The sequence below is a fragment of the Hippopotamus amphibius genome, chromosome 11 (genome assembly GCF_030028045.1).
Source record: "Hippopotamus amphibius kiboko isolate mHipAmp2 chromosome 11, mHipAmp2.hap2, whole genome shotgun sequence".
Lineage (NCBI taxonomy): Eukaryota > Metazoa > Chordata > Mammalia > Artiodactyla > Hippopotamidae > Hippopotamus > Hippopotamus amphibius.
Genome location: NC_080196.1, coordinates 76,348,134 through 76,365,299, shown reverse-complemented (window position 1 = coordinate 76,365,299; position 17,166 = coordinate 76,348,134). Strand labels below are relative to the sequence as shown.

General features: G+C 36.1%; 2 protein-coding genes across 2 annotated transcripts in view; one reads left to right on the top strand and one right to left on the bottom strand.

Moving 5' to 3' along the window:
- THOC1 (THO complex subunit 1) overlaps window positions 1-2,527 on the top strand; it is a 43,322-nt gene extending 40,795 nt beyond the window's left edge. The window contains exons 19-21 of the mRNA XM_057699742.1: window positions 642-789; window positions 1,535-1,610; window positions 2,120-2,527. Coding sequence (XP_057555725.1) covers window positions 642-789; window positions 1,535-1,610; window positions 2,120-2,415 — 520 coding nt within the window. The 3' untranslated portion in view covers window positions 2,416-2,527. The remainder of the gene's footprint in view (window positions 1-641; window positions 790-1,534; window positions 1,611-2,119) is intronic.
- A 2,246-nt stretch (window positions 2,528-4,773) lies between these two features.
- USP14 (ubiquitin specific peptidase 14) overlaps window positions 4,774-17,166 on the bottom strand; it is a 46,920-nt gene continuing 34,527 nt past the window's right edge. The window contains exons 10-16 of the mRNA XM_057699743.1: window positions 16,406-16,520; window positions 14,078-14,143; window positions 13,842-13,934; window positions 12,934-13,062; window positions 7,205-7,265; window positions 6,206-6,313; window positions 4,774-5,528 (exon numbers count right to left, since the gene is read on the bottom strand). Of these exons, the coding sequence (XP_057555726.1) occupies window positions 5,377-5,528; window positions 6,206-6,313; window positions 7,205-7,265; window positions 12,934-13,062; window positions 13,842-13,934; window positions 14,078-14,143; window positions 16,406-16,520 (724 nt within the window). The 3' untranslated portion in view covers window positions 4,774-5,376. The remainder of the gene's footprint in view (window positions 5,529-6,205; window positions 6,314-7,204; window positions 7,266-12,933; window positions 13,063-13,841; window positions 13,935-14,077; window positions 14,144-16,405; window positions 16,521-17,166) is intronic.

Sequence of the window (17,166 nt, the reverse complement as noted above, 5' to 3'; positions counted from 1 at the left end):
TATCTTTAGACTTTCTCAGGTTTCTCTCACCTTACTGTGTACCACCTCTTATTTCACTTGGGAACATTTCATGGATTCTAGTCTTGGCATCACTGCTTGTGGTATGGGCTGCTGGATGTGTCCCTTTTAGTTTTGGAGTAATTTTTAAAACAATTTTAATACCACTGAGGCTGATATTGAGCAAATAAAAGTTTAGATATTGTATAAATTTTTTTAAAAAAGATTGATTAAATTAACACTGTGAAAACTGTTGGGTTTATAAAATATTCTGAAACTCTCAGCTGCAGCTGGCATTTCTGGTTTGGTTACCACCTCATAGTGAATCTGAGTATTTTCCTCTATAAATAATGAGGCAGATGTTTTCTGTCCTGCACATACAACATCTAGCCAGTCCTGGACACATGCTAACAGACTTTTAAAATGTGTTTGCTGCATATGCACCTGCCCCTTCGGACTCTGTCGTTGGTTTCTATTTAAAAGTGAACTCCACACTGAGAGGTTCTTTAGTGCCATGATCAGAATGAGAATGGTGCCTTCAGCTACTGACCTGAGAGTATAGAATTTCACCTGGTGAACTACATTAACTAGAAGGGAATACAGAAATAAAGAACTACAAATTACAAGAACATCTCTTTTTATAGGGCTGTGAACAATTCAAATTATGGTTGGAGAGCCCTGAGACTGTTAGCACGGAGAAGCCCTCACTTCTTCCAGCCAACCAACCAGCAGTTTAAAAGTTTGCCAGAATACCTTGAAAACATGGTAATAAAGCTAGCCAAGGAATTACCAGTAAGTAACATAGATCAATTTTTTCTTCCTTTAGTTGGCATTATCTTCTTTTTTAAAACTGCTACTGCTGTTTGAGCTAAGAGCCGAATTTAGCCTTTATCATGTGTGTGTGTGGGGGGGGGGGGGGGGAGGATCCACAAAGCCCCTTGTTTTAGAATGAGGGAAAAAAATGCATTTGTGTATACATTTATAGGAAGTACATAAGTTGATAAAGTAACTTTCTATGCTATATAAAAAATTATTAATTATACTTTGGTTAAACTTATTTTTCCTATTTTCCAATGCACTATGTTTTGTCAAAGACAGGGCCCATGGGGTAGTGGTAGGCACCTTAGCCTATGTTTCTACTCTTTTTCTCCTTTCCAACACAACATGGTAATAACTTTATGCATAAGACCAAATAAAAGTACTTAAAAATGTTAGGGACGTGGTTGCTCCCCCAGTCTGCCCTAGAGCACTGTTACCATATGCTGGATATTGCAGGTCATCTTACTGTAATTCTTACTGGCTCCCTTCTTCCCAGGTTGGGCTAAGGGGAGTCTTTCCAACCTTTGGTCTTCCCCATCCCTCCTTCGCCAGGTTAACACTGTCCCGTTGTGAGCCCTACCTGACATGAACATTTAACACCCTCAGGAGTAAAGTTCTGGGCCCCGTAATTGGAATCTCTTATCTAAATAAAAACTATCCCCAGTTACCTGATTTTAGAAGCTGGCATTCTTTTAAGACATTCCTTTACTCATTTTAGCCTCCTTCTGAAGAAATAAAAACAGGTGAGGATGAAGATGAGGAAGATAATGATGCTTTACTGAAGGAAAATGAAAGTAAGAATTGAATTTTCTTGGCTATTTTACAAAATTGGAAAAGATTGGGGTTCTTTGTTGAGAGGTACGTTATTTAATTTGATCTACTTCTCAACTTCTGCTGTTTATCTGAGCTCTGTTTCTTATAGTGAGGAATCTAAAATGTTGCTTGATAATAACTTTTAAAATAGTACCTTTTATACAATAAAATTTGGAAGTGTTGGGAAGGAAAGTACTTACATTTGAAGGCAACTTATACCTCTTAAATTCTTGGGGTTTAGATTGGGGGCGGCTGGTTTCAGGAGAAGCCTTCATAATTATAATAGAGGCAACAGCTTTAGCTTTGAGTCCCTAATGATCATAAGAATGGTAATTCAACCTGTGGAAAATTTAAAAAGGAACTGTTTTACTTTAAAAATAAAGCTTATTAAAGGTGATTAATATCTCAGTGGCCCCATGTTCCATTATATACTTTGAATCGTACACATCCATGTACTTTGTTCATAATTTACATTTCCTGTGTTTTCTAGGTCCTGATGTTCGGCGAGACAAACCTGTAACAGGGGACCAAATAGAGGTATTTGCCAACAAACTGGGTGAACAATGGAAGATTCTGGCTCCCTACTTGGAGATGAAAGACTCAGAAATTAGACAGATTGAGTGTGACAGTGAAGACATGAAGATGAGAGCTAAGCAGCTGCTAGTCGCCTGGCAGGATCAGGAGGGAGTGCACGCGACACCTGAGAACCTGATCAGCGCACTCAACAAGTCTGGGTTAAGTGACCTTGCAGAAAGTCTAACTAATGACAATGAGGCAAATAGTTAGTTAGCTTCTTTCTTTTTTTATTATTATTAAAACTGTGTTAAGATTTTGTTACCAAGCAGCATTTGATAAGAGGTCCATTGGTTTTGGTAAACAATAAACATTTTTATAACAGTTGTTGTACAGTTGGCTGGTGCTCCGAGAACAACAGAATGCATGTTGGCTCTTGATGGCTGACCTCAGGGGAGAGGTTAGGGAAATGGCCAAAATAAAGTGACCTCAAGGTCACATAATTAAACTTATAATGAAGTCAGTAAGCAGTATTTAGGGGCATGGTGTTTCCTAAGATACACTATGCCAAACTGGCTTCCTGCATGCCCTTAGTAGTTATAGAATTTAACATGCTATCTTGAAAATCCCACAGTAATACTTTCTGAAACCATATGACTCCTCTAGTTTCATTTATGCTTTAAAGCAAACAATAGTCTGTTTGCCACCTCTTTTTATAAGTAAAAGTTTAACGGCACACAGCCATGCTGATTCTTTTAAGCACTGTCTATGGCTCCTTTCATGCTACAACAGCAAAGTTACACAGCTGCAACAAAGACTTATGGCCTGCAAAGCTTAAAAAATATTTTTAAAATATCTCTGCCCATTGCAGAAAATATTCACCAACCCCCAACTTTAAAACAAAATGGGGTGAAGTCTAAAACCTAGTTGTTTTAGCATTATACAACTTATTCTAACCTCTCAAGTCATTAAACTAGGGAGACATACCTCAGGGATTGTTGTGAAGTTCAAATGAGATGTATGTGAAAGCACCCTACAAACAGCAAAGCACTCTGTAGTCATGGCTGGAGACAGTTCCCATTCCCACATAAGTCACCCTTTAAGGGCTCTAAGATTAGGTCATCATTGTTTTGAATCCTGAAGGAGGGCTACTAAGTGCCTATCACACTGTAAATGTTCTTGCTGGGGCTTCACCTCACTAGCTAGTCCAACAGTGATCCAGCACTGCTCTAATATCAAAAGGGCCTCGGTGCGAGGGACACAGCATAAAAGGCACGCTCAGGAATCAAGACATTTCTTGCTTATTCTCCCTTTTCAAAGATCCTATATGCAAGGCTGAATTCTAAAATAGCCTTAATATTTTTAAAATAACACTAGTATAAGTCCAATTTCTTACACTTCAAGAAATCTTTGGAGTAATGCTTTTTTTGGATCAAATAAAATGAAGTTTTTTGTAATGACAATTAAGGAATTACAATTTAAAATGCTAATTCCATACAAGGCTTATATACTTTGTTCTAACCCTACCTGCTCTAGTAGCTACAGCATCCTCCAAATCATCAAGTCTCAATTCTAATTGCTAAATCTGTGTCCTCAAAATTGTTCAGAACAAAATAAGACAGTGAATACAAAAACTTCACAAATTTACAAGCATCATACCAATATATGAAAGAATTACTACAGTTCGTATGGTCTCATCCTCCCTATTCTAGTCTGCATCCCCCTCTAAGGCAAAAGGAGTACTGACTGCCAATTATTAAAGTTTAGCTGAAGAAGCTATTTACAAATAAGTTTTTGTGAAACGCTAGTTTTATCCCCTAGTGTTCTTAGATTATATTACGTTGCTCAAACTTGAGAGGAAAATGGCCAGTATTCTCTAAGAATCTAATAGTTATCACTGCTGTGCTCTGCAGAGCATTAAAACAGCATAAGCAAAGATATGAGATTTCATGATAATCTCCAAAACTTGATTATAAATAAATATCTAACTCAAAGGAAATCAGACAAGTTAGCTGATATTCTGTCCTTTCTCTTGTAATCAAAGTTCCTAAAATAAAAATGAACTGACTAGAGTGTATTAAAATGTAAGAAACATACCATATATTGAAATATCTCTACACTTGGTATTTCTACCATCACTTTAAACATCATTGGTATTAAATTCTGAGACAGACATTAAGAATTTGGGAGTTGACAGGGGCGTAGAAACGAACACCCAACTGAGCCAAGGAACAGATCTGAGGACATGGCTGCATTCAGTATCCAAAGAACTCCATTACTTTCACAATTCTGTATTTCTTTTTAAACAGAACATTATGGTAGCAGGCAAATAAGACAATACTTTTAAATGGATGCTTAAGAGCACAGTTAAACTAACCATCTGCAGAAACTGTAATAGTATTAAACATAGCTGAACTTCAGCCAAGCTCCAACACAACAGACAAAAAGACTTGAGGTCAAAGCTGTCAGTCCCTCTTTTTTTTTTATTAAATACCCTCATTTTCTAAAAATAGGCAACCGGAGCTTGTCAACATTTTTTTTTAAGATTGATTACTACAAAACCATTGCAAAGTTAAATGTACAAACCATAGTACATGAGAGACACAGTAATAAATGTATAATCAAATGTACTATTATTGATCACAATTTATTTTAAAGTCATGGAAAGCCAGCAACAATCAGGCTGGACAAATACTTGATTGTACCCATGTTTCCATGGGATGGGGACAGCAGCACTGAGTTACACAATGAGATCAACACTTCCTTCCTTTCCACCTTTCTGGCAAAATTTTTTGTTAGATAAGGCAAAGGATGGGCAGCTACTGAATCACTGGTGGTTTGAACCATGCAAGAACAACAAATAATAGGGTAACAGGTGTGCAATAAACATCTGATTGCTGAATCTTGGGCTGAAAAAGGGAGAAAAATTAGCACAGGAGGTAATGGTTGAAAGGCATCTCAACTCATAATTTTTAAAAATTAACCCAAGAAATAAGCTTTTTAAAAATGTCTTCCTGCCACCTTTATACAGGGCAGCATAGTCCAAAAGCAATTTTCTCTTTTCTGTAATTTTTTAGGTCAATAACAGAGTGGTCTGCTTCTGCCCTCTTTTGTTCCACATGAGGGGAAACACATTAAAACCACCTAAACCTCTTCCTCTAAAGCTCTGGGTTATAGAAATGATCAACAAATAACATTTATTTCACACCTAAGCATAAATAGCTAAAATGAAGATTACTGTTCACTTTCCTCTTCCATTATTTCAATTCTGCGAGGCCCATAGAGTAGAACATAAGCTATATGCCAGTCTCCACCACCAGAAAGCCGCAAGATATCTTCTGGTGTCACGATGCTGACCTTATCATCATCAAACTTAATCCATTCATCTAAATTGTGGAAGAGAAAAATGAAATTAATCTCATGATTTTTTTAGAGTTCCATTGCAAAAAAGGTTCTGAATAATTCTTACGTACAGCAGTAATCCATCTGCCACACCAACAGTTTGCAAAGTATGGTCCAGGGACTACTCAGGTTCAGGATCTTTTTAGGGGTTCCATAAAGGTTACAACTGTTTTTATAACACTCCTAAAGCATTATTTTTGCCTTTTCCTCCTCATTCTCTGAAGTGTGCTTTGGAATTCTCCAGAGGTTACGCAAAGTGTGATAAAGCAGCAGACTAAATGCAGAAACAGAAGAATCTAGCTGTCTCCTGTTAAGCCTAACTAAACAGACTTAAAAACTTTAAAAATGTAAATCTATATCATTTTTTGCTTTTTTTGTTTGTTTTGGAAAAGGTTGTTTTTATTTTTAAAATGTTATGTATGTTAATATGTAATGACTTCATTACTTTCAGTTTTAAATGAATTAACATTTCTCAGTTTTAATTTTTATTATAGTAAATACTAAGATATTAATTCTCATAAATAAAAGCTCTTTGGGATCCTCAATAATTTAAGAATGTAAAAGGAGTCCTGAGATCAAAAAGTTTAAGAACAAATGCGCTATAAATCTAAACAACTTATCAAAATAGTATGTCACAATTTAAAAAAAATAGAATCTTTACCTTGTTTCCTTTTCACCCATGAAACATAATGACCTGAAGAGCTAGACCTTCCCTGATGTGTCAGCACTGCTTGTAAGTCATAGTATCCACAATTATTGGAGCCAATGTCTAAAGAAAGATGTAAATCCAGTAATATTAGATATGAACAGTTATGTGCTTTCTCAATCTAAGTAACAAGTAAAAAACTCCAGTTTAGCCCAGAGAAGTACTACTCTACTCTGTTATTAAAATCCAGTAAGATACTACTGTCCAATTAAAGCTTCATGAAAGATGTTTTAAGTAAAAATAGAGTTACCATACGACCCAGCAATCCCACTGCTGGGCATACACCTAGAGAACACCATAATTCAAAAAGACACATGCATTCCAATGTTCACTGCAGCACTATTTACAATAGCCAGGACATGGAAGTAACCTAAATGTCCATCAACAGATGAATGGATAAAGAAGATGTGGTACATACATACAATGGAATATTACTCAGCTGTAAAAAGCAATGAAACTGGGACATTTGTAGAGACATGGATGGACCTAGAGACTGTCATACAGAGTGAAGTGAGAAAGAGAAAAACAAATATCGTATATTAACACATATATGCAGAATGTACAAAAATGGTACAAATCAACCGGTTTGCAAGGCAGAAATAGAGACACAGATGTAGAGAACAAACATATGGACACCAAGTGGGGAAAGCGGGGAGGGTTGGGGGGGAATGAATTGGGAGATTGGGATACCAAACTGTGCACTCTAAATATATACAGTTTATTGTCTGTTAAAAAACAAACAAAAAAAAAATGCTATCATTCACAGAACATATATTCACTAAAAAGTGATTTTGTACTATGTCATACTAAGGTAAATTACACTTTAAGAAACAACTTTTTATTTTAAAGCACAGTATCTGAAAAAAACAGGTATGTGGCAAGACAGTAATTTTACCTTAAAAAACAAAAAAACCCTACATATAGTAAAACAACTGAAATGAAGGTTTCACTTACCATCAGCAAAAGAAAAGGGTTCATACTTAACTTCTTTTTGGGGACTACTCTTTTTGTCACTCTGAGGGGAAAAAAATTTCAATTTTAAATTTTCATGATATTAGAAATAAAATTTATATTCAATACAACTTTATAATTTATAATTTATTATAAGTTTATACTCCGTGAGTATCCATCTCCACAAATATTTACTGTCTACAATGCAAAATCACCAAGGCAAAACAAAGAAAAACTATAGTCTGGCTTACAAATTGCTAAAATGATATGACTCCAGTTAACATAAAACTGTAAACCCAAAAGTACTACTCTTTAACAGTATATAATCTCATATGTATAGTAGCAGATCCTGATTACAGGACCAACTTCAAACCACTAAACCTAGAGCACACCAGTGAATACAGAGTAGAGATAAACACCACTGTAAGAAAACCCAATTCTGCAACTTTTCCAAAACACTATCAAACCATATAGGTGAAGACAAAACAAGAGCTGCCTCATAAAAACAAAAGTTGAATTACTGCAACTAATATTAAATCTACTAAGCCATGGCCACCTGCCACTTCACCCCAAATGAACTGAAATATTTAATTCAGCAAATATTTACCTAAGTTTAGAGAGGCATGATTTACAACTTTAGACAAGGATCTTTAGTGGGAACTCCCTTGCCTCAACCCATTTCAGTGTAAAATACAAAAACAATTAAGCAACTTACTTAGGCACATGAACACGAAGTCCTTGAAAACCATAATGATAATGAAGAAAACGCAGGCAGTTTAAAAGACAGCTAAAGTGACAAGAAGCCAAAGGATCTCACCCAAAAAAAAGAAGGCAATTTAGGTCAACCATTCCTTTATATACTTATAACACCTAGAGGAACCACAAAAAAAGCTATACAAAGAAATACATTAAAAAACATGTCCAGGGGCTTCCCTGGTGGCACAGTAGTTAATCCACCTGCCAATGCAGGGGACACAGGCTCAATCCCTGGTCCGGGAAGATCCCACATGCCACAGAGCAGCTGAGCCCATGAGCCACAACCACTGAGCCTGCACTACAGAGCCCACGAGCCACAGCTACTGAAGCCCATGCACCTAGAGCCCGTGCTCCACAAGAAGAGAAGCCACCGCACTGAGAAGCCCGTGCACCGCTATGAAGACTAGCCCCAGCTCGCCATGACTAGAGAAAGCCCACACACAGTAACAAAGACCCAACGCAGCCAAATAAACAAACATGAGTGTGTTTTCTCACCACAATGGATTCAAACTAGAATGAGTAACAAAAAGATAACAGGAAGTGTTCCAAATACTTGTAAACTAAACAAGGCACTTCTAAATGATCCAAGGTCAAAGAGAAGTCTTAAAAATACAAGAAACAAAATGAAAATGGAAATGCAATACATTTTGTAGAATACAACAGCACTAAGTGCATACATTAGAAAATAGGAAGTCTGAAATAAAAAATCTAAGTGCCCATACCTTAAGGACCTAGATAAAAAGGAGGAAAATAAACCCAAAGCAAGCAGAAGAAAGGAAATAATAAGGGTAGAAATCAATAAAACTAGATGCAGAAAAATAGAGAGAAATCAATGAAACAAAATGCTTGTTCTTTAAAAAGAGCAATAAAATTGACAATCCTCTACCTAGCAAGACATACAAAGAGGGGAAAAAAAACACAAATTACCAATAACAGGAATGAAACAGGATAGATATCACTACACACGTGTAGACATCAGAATAATCATCATCCTAGGAACAGCTCTGCACACATAAAACTAACAAGCTAAGATGAAATGGATCAATTCCATGAAACCACAAACTACCAAAACAATGTAAAATAAATGTTAATAGCTCATAACTATAAAATTGAATTTTTAATTTAAAAACTGAAAACTCTCCAGGCCAAGACTGCCTTACCAAGACAATTCTACCAAACATTTCAAACAGAACACCAATTCTGCACAATCTCTTTCAAAATAAGAGAAAAAAACAGCTAATAAACCTGCTGAGCAAAGTAGAGGATACAAGATCAATATACAAAACTCAATTGCTATGAATGCAAAAATGAAATTAAAACAACATGCCATTTATAAAAACCCCAAACAGAATTAGTTACAAATAAATTTAACCAAAGTACAAGAAATGTACACTGAAAACTATGACATCGTTGAAAAAATTAACAACTTAAAATAATCAAAAGACATATCAAGTTCAGGAATTTTAAGACTTTACAGTATTAAAATGGTACTACTCCGCAAATTGATCTACAGATTCAATGCAATCTCCATCAAAATTCTAATTGGTTTTGAAGTAATGGACAGGTTCATCCTAAAATAAATATGGAAATACAAGGGTCTCAGAAGAGTCAAAACAATCTTGAAGAACAAAGTTGGAAGGCTCATACTTTGCTACAATCCTTACTACAAATCCACAGTACTCAAGACTGTAGTACTGGCATAAGGACAGACATACATACCAATAGGAAAAAACCTGAGTGTCCAGAAATATGCTCACATCTATGGTCAACTGATTCTCTACAAGGGTGCCAAAACCATTCAGTGGGCAGAAAATAGTCTTTTCAACAATTAGTGCTGGGACAACTGAATATTCACATGCAACAGAATTCACTTGGACCTGTACCTCATCCCATACAAAAAACCCACAATGAATCAAAGACCTAAATGGAAGAAATGAAACTATAAAATCCTCAGAAGAAAATATTATGCATAAATTTTCATGGCCAGTGACTAGGCAATGGTTTCTTAGCTATGACACTAAAAGCAAGAGCAACCAAAGAAAAAAACAGATTAGATTTTAATGAAATTAAAAAATTTCCTCTACAAAAGACCCTGTTAATAAGATGAAGAGGACTTCCTAGGTGGCGCAGTGGTAAAGAATCCACCTGCCAATGCAGGGGACATGGGTTCGAGCCCTGCCCTGGGAAGATTCCACATGCTGCAGAGCAACTAAGCCCGTGCACCGCAGCTATTGAGCCTGCGCTCTAGAGCCCATGAGCCACAACTACTGAGCCCATGTGCCGCGACTATTGAAGCCCACGTGCCTGGGGCCTGTGCTCCACAACAAGAGAGGCCACTACAATGAGGAGCCCACGCACCACAATGAAGAGTAGCCCCCACTAGCAGCAACTAGAGAAAGCCCGTGTGCAGCAACGAGGACCCAACACAGCCAATAAATAAATTAAATAAATAAATAAATTTATTAAAAAAAAAAATAAGATGAAGAGACAAAGCTACAGGCTGGGAGAAAATACTTAGAAACCATTTATCTGACCTCCCCTGGTGACGCAGTGGTTAAGAATCCGCCTGCCAATGCAGGGAACACGGGTTTGAGCCCTGCGCCGGGAAAATCCTACATGCCACAGGGCAACTAAGCCCATGTGCCACAACCATTGAGCCTGTGCTCTAGAGCCCATGAGCCACAACTACTGAGCCCACATGCCACAACTACTGAAGCCTGTGTGCCTAGAACTTGTGCTCTGCAACAAGAGAAGCTACAGCAATGAAAAGCCAATACACTGCAACAAAGAGCAGCTCCTGCTCACCGCAACTAGAGAAGGCCTGCAAGCAGCAACAAAGACCCAACGCAGCCAAAAATAATTTAAAAAATAAAGTAAAAATCCTCTTAAAAAAAAAAGAGAAAGAAATCATATATCTGACACAGGACTAGTATTTAGAATATAAAGAACTGTCAAAATTCAAGAGTAAAAAACCAAACAGCAAAATTAGAAAATCGGTAGAGAACACAAAGTGGCATTTCACCAAAGTGGATACACAGACGGCAAAGAAACACATGAAGACGTGTTCAGAATCATTAGGCATCAGGCCACAGTGAGATATCACTGCAAACCTACACGAATGACTAAAATTATCAATAAACAGTGACACCAAATTCTGCCAAGAATTCAAAGAAAATGGATCAGCAATATATTGCTGATGAGAATTTAAAATAGTACAGTCACTATGGAAAACATCTGACAGTTTCTTAAGAAACTAAATATACAATTACCATGCAATCATGCAATTACACTCCTGGGCATTTATTCCAGACAAATGAAAATTTATGTTTACACTAAAACTGGTACATAAATGCTTACAGCACCTTTATTCAAAGTGGACAAAACTGGAAACAATCCAGCTGTACTTCCATGGATGAATGGCTAGGCAAATTGTGGTAAATCCATACCATGGAATACTATTTTAATACTAAAAAAGAATGAAGTACTGCTATATGAAACAACACAGATTAATTGCCAGAGAATTATGCTGAGAAAATCAATCCCAAAGAGCAACATCCTGTGTGATTTCACTTATATAACTTCCTTGAAATAACAACTATAGAAATGAAGAACATGTTAGTGGTTGCTAGAAATTAAGAAGCAGGTAAGGGGAAAGGACAGTGGATTCGGCTGCAAAGGGGCAGCAATGAGGGATTGGTGAGGGAAATGTACCACATCTAGACTACATCTAAGTCAATATCCCGGTTGTCATATTATATTACAGCTTTTTGCAAGATGTTACCACTAGGAGAAACTGGGTAAAAGGTACTCAGGAACTTTATTATTTCTTATAACTGCATGTGATCCTATAATTATCTCAAAATAAAGTTTAATTTTTTAAAAATTGCTTTAAAAAATTTTTTAAAAAAATAAAAATTGCTTTTAAGACACACACACACACACACACACACACACACACACACACAGAGTAACCTGCAGAAAAACTTAATTTTAAAATTTGGTATATAATATCACACTGGAAATATTCCTAGTTACCAGGAAATATCTTTTACCTTTTGAAGAAAACAATGCAACATGTAATTCAGCTGTCCCTTCTCTGAATTTAAAAATATACAATTTACCGGACTTCCTAGGTGGCTCAGTGGTTAAGAATCCACCTGCCAATGCAGGGGACACAGCTTCGATCCCTGCTCCAGGAAGATCCCACATGCTGTGGAGCAAATAAGCCTGTGCACCACAACTACTGAACCTGCGCTTTAGAGCCCGTGAGCCACAACTACTGAAGCACAAGTGCCTAAAGCCTTTGCTCTGCAACAAGAGAAGCCACGTAATGAGGAGGCCGTGCACCACACAACGAAGAGGAGACCGTGCACCACAACGAAGAGCAGCCCCTGCTCACTGCAACTAGACAAAGCCCACATGCAGCAACGAAGACCCAACACAGCCAGTAAATTAACAATAAAAATATATATATATACAATTTATTAAATATAAAGATGGCATGGTTATAATTTTAACAGCTACAGGCATACCAACAGCACTTATTAAAAGATACAACTTAAGTTGTGACAGTGGGCATAGATAAATCAATATTCTATATCACCAATCCCATTTTTAAAAATGGAGATAACTTCATGCCTTACAAGGAAAATAAAATACGCTGAATTTTACAAAAGCAAGATTTTACGAGAAGTGCTTTGAGGAAATAAATACAGAAGGAATATAAGCTGCAGATTTTTAGGGGAAAAGAAAACATTAAGTTTATTCTACCATAAAGGACCACATAGCTAGAGTTCTTTTTCTTATGCTAAACTATACCCAAAATGTTAAGGGCTTGCACAAATACATGCAGGATTTGTATGTCTGCTAAATACAGGTTCATCCATTTTCACTAAAAGATTAACAATATAAAGTGAATACTGACATGGATTAAAGATAAATTGATTAAGATTAGAAAATGAGCAGTAAGAACCTACTGTCTTTGGCTGCTGATTTACTTTTTTATCCTCTAGATCCTTGAATTTTGATCGAAAAGAAATCATTTTCTCTTGAAGTTCTGGTGTACATAGTTCATACACATCCAACATAAGGGGAAATTTAACATCCTATATACAACCCAAAAAGAAAAAGTGTAAACAGACTTATAAAAGTAGTTATTTAAAATATTTATCACACTTAAATTTAAACAACAAAAGAAGCATTTCAGAAATACTAGACTAGCAGATACTTCAACTACATTTAACCTGCTCATACAACCAAAAGTATATCTGAAAATGCAGTAGGAATTTCAGCTCAAGTGGCTAGAATTATATATACCTATCCCAAGGATCAGAGACTCTATGAATACACTGCAGAGCTATAGTTCAAAAAAACGTAAACCATAAGGCTGGCTCTGACATCAAATGATTGTAATTTAAGTATTCTTTGGGCACCAGTAATTTAACCCTCTCCTTTCACCTGGAAGAAAGGAACCACACAGAATAGAGTGTGTTACACTGTCCCTTGCCCTACTCCCATCCCCAAACCTCCTGGACCAGTATCTCTGGAATTGAGGATCTGGTCTAGGGCAGTATTTCTGGGGAATGGAGGGCATCCATCAGTATTACCTGAGAATCTTTTGAAAACTGTAAGACCTCAGGCCCCACTTAATCAGACGCTTGATGGGAGCTGAGGGGAAAGCACGTGTATGATTTAAAACAAAAAGGACAATAGATAATTCCAATACACATTCTTGATTAAGAACCACTTGTCTAATGTTAATAACTTCCCTATGTATAGTAGTTTGAAGTAAGTCTATCCCTAAAAGAATAAAGAAACCTACTGTAAGTTAGGAATTACCTTTGAAGAATTACAATAAGTAATGATAGTAAAGCTCACTACTAACCTTAAGAACTTTAGCATTCACAGATTCCTTCTCTTTATAAAAAAATCGAACCATTTGAATAGTCAAGTAAGCAGGTAACCGACTGATCTTGGACTGAGGAGAGAAAGTGGAAAGAAATCCTATAACATGCAAATACCACACAAGTTTTTAATTCCTCAGTTTGGTAAAAACAATGACTGGGTAACATTACTTAACTGGAAACCTTTCAATTAAATGGAATTGGATTCAAAACTTACAGATTTGATGTACAAAGCATTTCTTTGCAATGTTGGAGACTGTTTGGTGATTTCTTCCTGAAGTCGCTAAAAAAGAACATAACAGAAGTCCAAACGTTTAAGACTCTTCTTCTGAAATATAGAATTATACCTTTAGTTCTTTTAAAAATTACAATAGTACTACTTAACAGACAACATATAGTATGTCAACAAATTTATACCCCTGAGAAATAATTTGAATGAAGACAATGTGGGAAGGCTTTCAGATAAGGTTCAGTTCTTAAAAGGCATCAAATAATTTTTACTGGTATGAACTCCTCAGAATGTAAACAATATTTGAAGGCTTTTAATTATGACCCAAGTGCTCAGACTCTGAGAGTTTAAACACTATTTTATACAACATAAGAAACCCTTTCATGGTATTCCTCTACTTATGGATCAGAGTATTCATAATAGAGGAAAATTAAGACAATGTAGATAACCCTTGTTCTTTATGCTTTATGTAGCAAAGCCTTCCAAAACCAATTATTGTTAAATTTGAGAAACGTCATAACACAGGAAACCTCTGTTAATCTAATAAACGCAGGAAAGCCTTTAGCCATTATATCTTATAACCATCATGTCTGCCATTCCACTCCTTACAGCCTGTGGTGACACTGAGCAAGACAGTTACCCTCTGGGCATCATCTGTCGTAGTGCTATGGTTAGAATTACATGAGTCGGTATACGTAGAAAATTTGGAGAACTATTTGTTATATATTCTATGTTCAACAAGCATGTTACACTTGTATAAAAATTGTTTCATGTCTGATTTTTAAAAATTACTAATTACAAAAGGAACCACCATAGAGTAGCTTTTTAACATTTCACCAAGTTTATTCAGCAACAAAGAGGTAAAGATATGTGGGGCAAAATTACTCAAGAATAAAACGAATGATGATAAAGCATCTAAAAAAATTACCAAGCCAATAAATACAGCAACATCTCATTAATATTTATGTTTTTCAAGAAAGCATATCTGGTGCAATGACTCACCAGGTAAGCTATATATTATCATCATCAATCCACGATCATCTAGAAGTTCTAGGTATACTTAGTTTTCCTGGAATTTTATAGTTATCAAGAAAATACCATGCAGAGTCCCTGATGAAACATTCTATCCCACAATCTCTAGTTAACATTTACATCACGTTTTGATGCCCCGAAACTTGCATCATAATTTGTTATAGGAGTCTGGGTGGTAAGCTAGTATTTGTATGCTTTTAAAGTGAACTTCTCTTAAAAGCCATTATGCCTCACCACAACTTTCCCCTCCGTATCACTGGGCAAAGAATAGCACTATTTATCTATCTGTTTCTTACAGAAACATCTACCAATACTTCCCCTAACCATTCTTACCCCAAACTGTACACTGGAACTCCCTGACAACAAATTACCTTGTTTATCAATGTAATCTCTGCCCCAATTCACTGCCTGTCCTTCGGAGGAGAGGTACATATTCCCCCAAACCATATCAAACAAATGTTAGGCAAGCGAAATTGCTCTACTTTTATCAATCTGCTCATTAGAATGGATTCTTTAATATGGCACTGGGGAAACAGTACTAACTGAATAATGAGAGAAGCAAGTTTTAGATTTGGCTCTGCCACAAACCAATTAAGTCACTTAAATTCTAGGGCCTCAATTGCAATACTAGTGCAATGGCAGAATGACCACATGCCCTCATTTGCACAGTACAATCCCAGTTTATACCTCACAATTATTAATATATCCTCATTATAATATCCTCAGAGGCCTCCTTCGAGCCTCTGGCCACAACATATTTGTCAACCAATCAATAGACAACCCTGTTTTGTGTGTGTTTCTGCTATTTACTGACATCTTAACATACAATTTTGATTCATTAACACTGAACTCATAGCCAAGTACACTATAACTCATCCCTGAATGAAGTTTATCTAACAAATGTTATTTTCTCCTTAAGGCATATCACAGCCTTCTTGTGCTTAGAACACCAGACAGCACTATGCCTACAGGCCATTATAAACAGCAAGATCACCAACAAAAAGCATAAAAATGCAAGATATGTGGCATTAAAATTACTGCAAAAAGGATACTTGTTTACAGCATGAGCACTGAAACAAGAAGGCAGAGCATCACCTTTGGGGACCTCAGGTGAGACAGTGTGAGTCAGGCATCTCAACATTTCTGCCACCCTATGCATGTCTACAAATGACCATGAAAGCACCTTAAGTACCGATCCTGGGGTTATAAGTAAATTTTAGCAAGCAGCTGTATTTGCAAATACAGAATCCACGAACAATGTGAATAAATTGCAATTGTCCTTACCAGCTTAAGTCCTGTAAAAAGATACTTGACTTCTTGATTGATAAAACAGCTAAGCTGAAGCTGACTTTCCTTTCCTTTAGTGACATCTTCTTCTTCAGATTCTGTACATTTCATGCTTTGCAAAATAAGATAAGGAATATGCCAACAGGCATTCAATTTGTTATATAATCTTGAATAAATTATCCTAATGCTATTAAAATTAATAGCATCATTCACTGGTGTTTAAAACATTTCAGTCTCCCAACAGAGCTTCATTTCAACATACTTAAAAATCCTCATTCAATTACTGACAATAACAGAGATTAACGAATGTATGTAAAAGAATAAATTCTCAACAAATATAAGTTGGTATTTATAGTCTTAAAATGGTCTTAATAACCCAAAGATAGATAAATCTTTTTCTAAGTTTCTACCCATGGTCTAGAAAATAGTACTTTCCTAAATCTGTGTTTTATTAATTGCATCAATCTCACATATAGAATTTAGCAGACTTATCTTACTTCACACAATTAAAAATTAATTCTCTACGAGGTGAATTAATGAGGTATTCTGCTAAAGAGGTTCTTAGGAAAAAATAATGAATATCCTTAAAGAGTACATTGATTTTAACTTCAAGATCACTCCAATGGGTGTATTTTTCCAAATTTCTAATTTCCATACTTTTTAAGCATGAAAACCTCTGACATATTTTCCTTCATATCCCACTCACCACTCCAAACAGTTAACAACACTATTTATACCAATTCACTTCTAATAAGTTA